Raw genomic sequence first — 5,715 nt, forward strand, 5'->3', positions numbered from 1 at the left:
TTTATGTTACTGGGTAACAAAATGTCTTGTTTTCTGTTTTTGATTCTTTGTAACTGCTAAGTGTTGCTAATGTATGCTTTGGCAATGTAAGATGCACCTTATCATGCCAATAAAGCCCTTTGAATTGAATTGAATTGAGAGAGAGAGAGAGAGAGAGAGAGAGAGAGAGAGAGAGCCCCACGCCACTCCACGCTCTGCCTGGTTGGCCGCAGTTCTCATCAATCAAACATACTGTCATTTGATTGGCTGACAGTCGGTTAGAGGAAGTCAACTGTCACAGCGTTTCTGGAGGATAAGCTTGGGAGTGACACAAAAGCGAGCTGTCTCGAAACATTTTAGGCATAGTTTTAATTGGCAAGTAGTGTAGACTCGGCAGACCACGCTGGCGAGGAGGATTACGTTATTATCTTGCTGCAAACGAGACCTCCGTGCCGTGCCTCTTTCTCTGGACTCACCACCACCAAGCACGAGAGAAAAGGAGACTTTATTGTTCAAGGCTAGCTAGCTAGCTTTGCCAAACGGCTTGTTTTTCTTGTGTGAAGTAGAGTGTGGACTGTTAGGCTATATGGCTACGAATTTCGAACCAATATATGGACTTTCAGAAGATGAGGTAAGCTACAATATCAACGGAGCCTTTGTTGTGTACGTTAGCGTTAGCAAAGACGGCTAGGTTTCAGTTAACAGAGGGGTTCAACGTTAACATTAGCTGGGTGATCAAGCTAACAAGTCCTACCGTTACATTCCAGAAAGTCAGCTGTCAATTTCCTGCTGCCTGTGTCTACTGTTGTGTCCATTTCATTTATTAACGTGGCTTAACAGCTCAGAAATAGCACGACGGTAACGTTAGAGCACGATCAAACAAGCTTTTATTTGTATTTTTATGTGTTTTAATACAAATACACGTTACGCTACGATCTGTTAGCTTGCAGCGCCTCAAAGTGCTATTTTGGAGCCTATACTGTATCGTTAGATGGGCAGGCTAATTTACATGTGATATTGTACAATTTATGTAGCTAGAAATTGTGGCTGCACTACCAGTTAGCCAGTCTGTCTGTTGTTCAGATTTCAACATCTGTTGTCAGTGTTCCAGAGCTGGTGATGATGGCTAACGTTAGTTGACCACAAAACGAGTTTGAATCCACTCCTATGCGGTGAACTCTTAGCTTTGACACCCGTCGAGGAAAGCATTGGATGTTGTTTTACAGATCTTTATGAATCACGAATCAGACATGAGGAGATTACTAATGGAATAGAAAAATAGAATGATTTGGAGCATCTGTATCATCATTGTGACTGTAGGGGGTATCTACTTCAGTCAATCTGATCTTTAGACTGGTGCATTAAGGAATAATGACGATACGACTAGGTTACATGTTTTTATGTGATGATGATCCAATGATGACGAATAAACATATTAAGATGTTCTTGCTGATTTCTTACAAGAGAATAGTTGGTGACTTGGTGTGTCTCTTACTGTTGAGCAGTCTGTTTACAGCAGTGGCCAAAAGAGTGCTTTTTCACTAATGATGCATAATAATGTAATAATCCCACAAAGCAGTCGAACAGTCAGGTTCTTGTCACCGCACTTTATTGTGGATCGCTATAACCGGGGACCACTGTCAGCCGTGGTCCACGCCAAAACCAACACTACAACACACACCCAAACCCAGCTAGCTTCTCCTAGCTCCGCAGCTCCCAAACCCACACAGCCCTCTCCCTCAGGCTTCCCACATCAACAACCCCGAGCTGACACTCTCGTTCAGATCCCCCCTTACCCCAGCCAATCACAGGTGAACCCCTCTCTCCACCACACCCACTGGCTGGTCTGCTGTCTTTACGTACCCCCGTAAATCCCCACAGACATGTCAACCCCAGACTAACGTGACAACTAGACAAACCCATGTTTACTGACAAACCCACATCGCTACAATAAGATCAGCCTCAGGCAACTCATTCTATTATGCAAATGATTAGGTATTGGTGTATTATGTTGACTCTTGCAATATATACGTTAGACTAGTGTAGCCGTGGTTAGGTTGTTATTTTAGTCAAATACAGACTAGAGCTGTAACCGTATGAAAATTTCACGTCACGATTATCGTGACCAAAATTATCGCGGTTATCGTATTATCACGGTTTGTTATAATGTGCTGAAAATGTTCAAAAAGTACTAATACACTCACAGAAATGTCACCAAGTTTTATATTGGAAACTCAGGCCCAAAAAGGATTGATGCACTCACTCACTGACATCATTTCTCCAAGGCTGAGCGTTTGCATCTGGGAGACGGTTGCCAGCTTTGGTTGATGATGGACAGTATTTATTACCATGTTTTTCAAAGCACTGTAATCATGGTAACACGGTAATCACGGTGCCACGGTTTTAATGATAATGAAAATTTTAAACGGTACGGTTATCGTAAGGGATTCGATCACGGTTATCATTAAAACCGGTTATCGTTACATCCCTAATACAGACTACAGACAGAGTTATCTTTTAAGTTGATATAGTCTCTTGGTGATTTTGCATTGGGTAATTCTAAACTGTACCTCACACTTTTTTTTTGTAAGTATTAGGATCAGAACAGTCAGTGGTATACCTTATGTCACAGGATAAGAGTAATCAAACTGAGATAGCCAGGTAGCAAGTCATTTTGATAACCTAAGTTCCAAATATAAAAGGAATTTCCGCACACTTGAATCTGTACAGATTTCACATTTATTAAGCTTTCGGTCGACTAGACCTTCATCAGAGCATCTAGTCGACCGAAAGCTTAATAAATGTGAAATCTGTACAGATTCAAGTGTGCGGAAATTCCTTTTATATTTGTAACTCTAGTTATTTTTCCAGCACCTTGGCCGAGACTTGGCTGGGTTGAGCGGTGGCCCTCCCTCAGATAACCTAAGTTCCACCTTGACTCCACTGTGAACGCTGTCTGCCGGTCTGTCATTATGGGAGGGAGAGCTAAAAGGCATGCTTATGACGGCATTCCAGGAGCTGCAACACAAGGCGACTTTGGGAAGGGTCGGCTAGCTTTGGCTAACGTTCACTGTGTTACAGACGTAAAGCCGGAGCTTGCCTCGAGTGTCTAAGACAATTATAGTCCCCCACATTCCATAAGACAATAAGCTTCCTGACAAGAGTGTGATGTAAACTTTCAGTAATGTTACTTATGCCCCTCTGACCACCGCCGTGGCCCGAGGGAACAGCTGGGTAGGTCTGGGCTCCCCCCCCCCCCCCCCCCCCATTCTCCAGCACTTACCATAATTAAAGCTGTGACAGGAGTTGTTGCTAGCCATTATGTATCATATTATATATAAACATGACTTAGCCTACCTAGTACCTACTGGAAGGCAGCATGTCATCGATTTTCTTTTAGCGCACATTTTAAGTTGCAGTGTAGTAAGGAAAAGTGTGTGAAGTAGTAACCGGAGCGTGGCGTGAGATAGGTCGAGGTTGACCATGCAGGAGGTGCTGTTGGAAGAACATGTGTGTGTATGCGTGGCGTGCACACCACACACAGCGTAACATTATGGCCATAAGAAGTTCGAACTAAGGACACATTCCTAGAGAGACGAATGAGCCAATCCTGCATTGCATTGCATTATATATTTTCTGCAGTAGTAGTTCATAATTCATATAGTTTTGTCTGATCTCTTCTGCTAAGTCATGAATAGCAACCCAGCAGTAAGTTAGTCTTGAAAGCCTTTTAAATACCACTCAGTCCTATTTAGGTCAGGGTTATTCACTTATAAAAGCAGTATGCAGGTCAGTGCTGCCAGCAGTAGAGAGCCGCAGGGATGACGTGTTTTTGTAGTCGGAACGCGGAAGTCCGCGGTCTTCATGGTTCTTCACCGTTTCTGCCTATGGGATTTTTGAATTGGTTTTTGGCGCGATGCTTCAAGTCAAATAAGGTCTCTGGGCAACGCAAGCTTAATCAAACGCGAACCAGTGTTCAGCGGGATAATCTTCACACACGAGGACCACTTTCATGAGTTTTGAAGCGTAAATGCGAGCCCTAGAAGTAAAAAGCTTGTGCTAAGCTAATCCAGAACTACACACAAGTGTCGCATAGGCTTCCCCGTCACGTCACCACTCAACCTGGAGTGTTGTTGATGTGTGCGCTGCTGTGCACTGATTACCCCGGGCTGAACCAGGTGAGGGAAAGAGAATTTCCGTGTTCGTCCTTTGAAGTGATGGCGTTATTGACGTATTAATATCCCCGTCGACTCAACAGTGTAGTCTCATTTAGCCGTTTGCTAGCTAGCCGCCCTTTTAACGGCACGTAAAAGCTTAAAAACTCATAAAAGTGGTCCTCATGTGTGAAGATTATCCTGCTGAACACTGGTTCGTGTTTGAATAAGCTTGCGTTAACCACAAACCTCATTTGAAGGATCGCACCAAAAACCCATTCAAAAATCCCATAGGCGAAAACAGTGAAGAACCAGGAAGTGTTAGCATCGATGTTTTCCGGACTCATTCCTGCGGCTCTCTATTACAGATGTTTTTAAGTGGCTTGATTATGATATTCCCCTCCCTCCAAAAACAAAATGTCTCCATCATCTCTCTCTTCTCTCTCTTCTCCAGCATGAAACGAGGGTGCTGCGGGTTAAGGTCATCGCTGGAATCGACCTGGCGAAGAAAGACATCATTGGAGCCAGGTGAGCATCAGCTGATTTTTGGGACACACCAGAACATGCTCTTTTCATCAGAAGCATCTCTGTCATTACTTTAAAACTTCAAACTAATAGCCTTGGCTTCATTTATTTGCTTCAATCACTGAACTCAACCCAAACTATAGTTCGTTTGGGATAGGCGTCTACAGTATAGCGCTCAGCAAAAGTGGGAAATATACCATTAAATTGTTTACTTTTGTATACAATTTAGGCATCTTTAGGTGATCTGCTCCTAGAGAGACAACGCATCTATAGGCCAACCTCAGACAGCAAGAGAGAGCACCCGTTAACAATCCAATTAATCGCCATAACAACCCCAGCGCATGCAGGCCGTGTAATCCCAGTGCTGCAGCGAAAACCACCAACAACACTTGCATTTGAAATTGTAGCCTTTGATTGACTGACGATCAAAAACATTGACAAAAGGAAGTAACAGTAGGGTTGTCAAAAGTATCGATAGTATCGATAAAAGTCAATACTAAAAATTTGAAACGGATACAATACTCATTTGCAACAGGTATCGATAAGTATCAATACTAAAAATTTGAAACGGATACAACACTCATTTGCAACTGTATCAATCAATATCACCAGTGCTTTCTCGTAATGAAAAATCTAACATACCACTGATTTCTCCCTCTCTGTCATTGGTGGGTATCTTTTGCTTGAAGCAAGTTCAAAGTATTCTGATAGGCTGATGACTAGAGCAGGTGTAATCTGCTGTGTTATGATAGGCTGATGACTAGAGCAGGTGTAATCTGCTGTGTTATGATAGGCTGATGACTAGAGCAGGTGTAATCTGCTGTGTTATGATAGGCTGATGACTAGAGCAGGTGTAATCTGCTGTGTTATGATAGGCTGATGACTAGAGCAGGTGTAATCTGCTGTGTTATGATAGGCTGGTCTGATGACTAGAGCAGGTGTAATCTGCTGTGTAAGGTCAAAGTTTTTAATGAGTTTTATCAGGTCTAGATTATGGAGAAGCGTGCGTCTGTCTGTCCATCTGTCTTTGTTTATTTTTTATGCCTCTTGATGTGTT

The 5,715-nt window shown here is 42.9% G+C and overlaps 1 protein-coding gene across 1 annotated transcript in view; it reads left to right on the forward strand.

The window, feature by feature from the left end:
* Window positions 1-482: 482 nt before the first annotated feature.
* The window catches only part of nedd4l (NEDD4 like E3 ubiquitin protein ligase), a gene marked incomplete at its 5' end in the record, with an annotated part of 87,465 nt that continues 82,232 nt past the window's right edge, over window positions 483-5,715 (forward strand). Inside the window, 2 exons of the mRNA XM_083657805.1 lie at window positions 483-610; window positions 4,588-4,661. Coding sequence (XP_083513931.1) covers window positions 566-610; window positions 4,588-4,661 — 119 coding nt within the window. The remainder of the gene's footprint in view (window positions 611-4,587; window positions 4,662-5,715) is intronic.

The sequence above is a fragment of the Poromitra crassiceps genome, assembly GCF_964638095.1.
Source record: "Poromitra crassiceps genome assembly, chromosome: 21".
Classification (NCBI taxonomy): Eukaryota; Metazoa; Chordata; class Actinopteri; order Beryciformes; family Melamphaidae; genus Poromitra; species Poromitra crassiceps.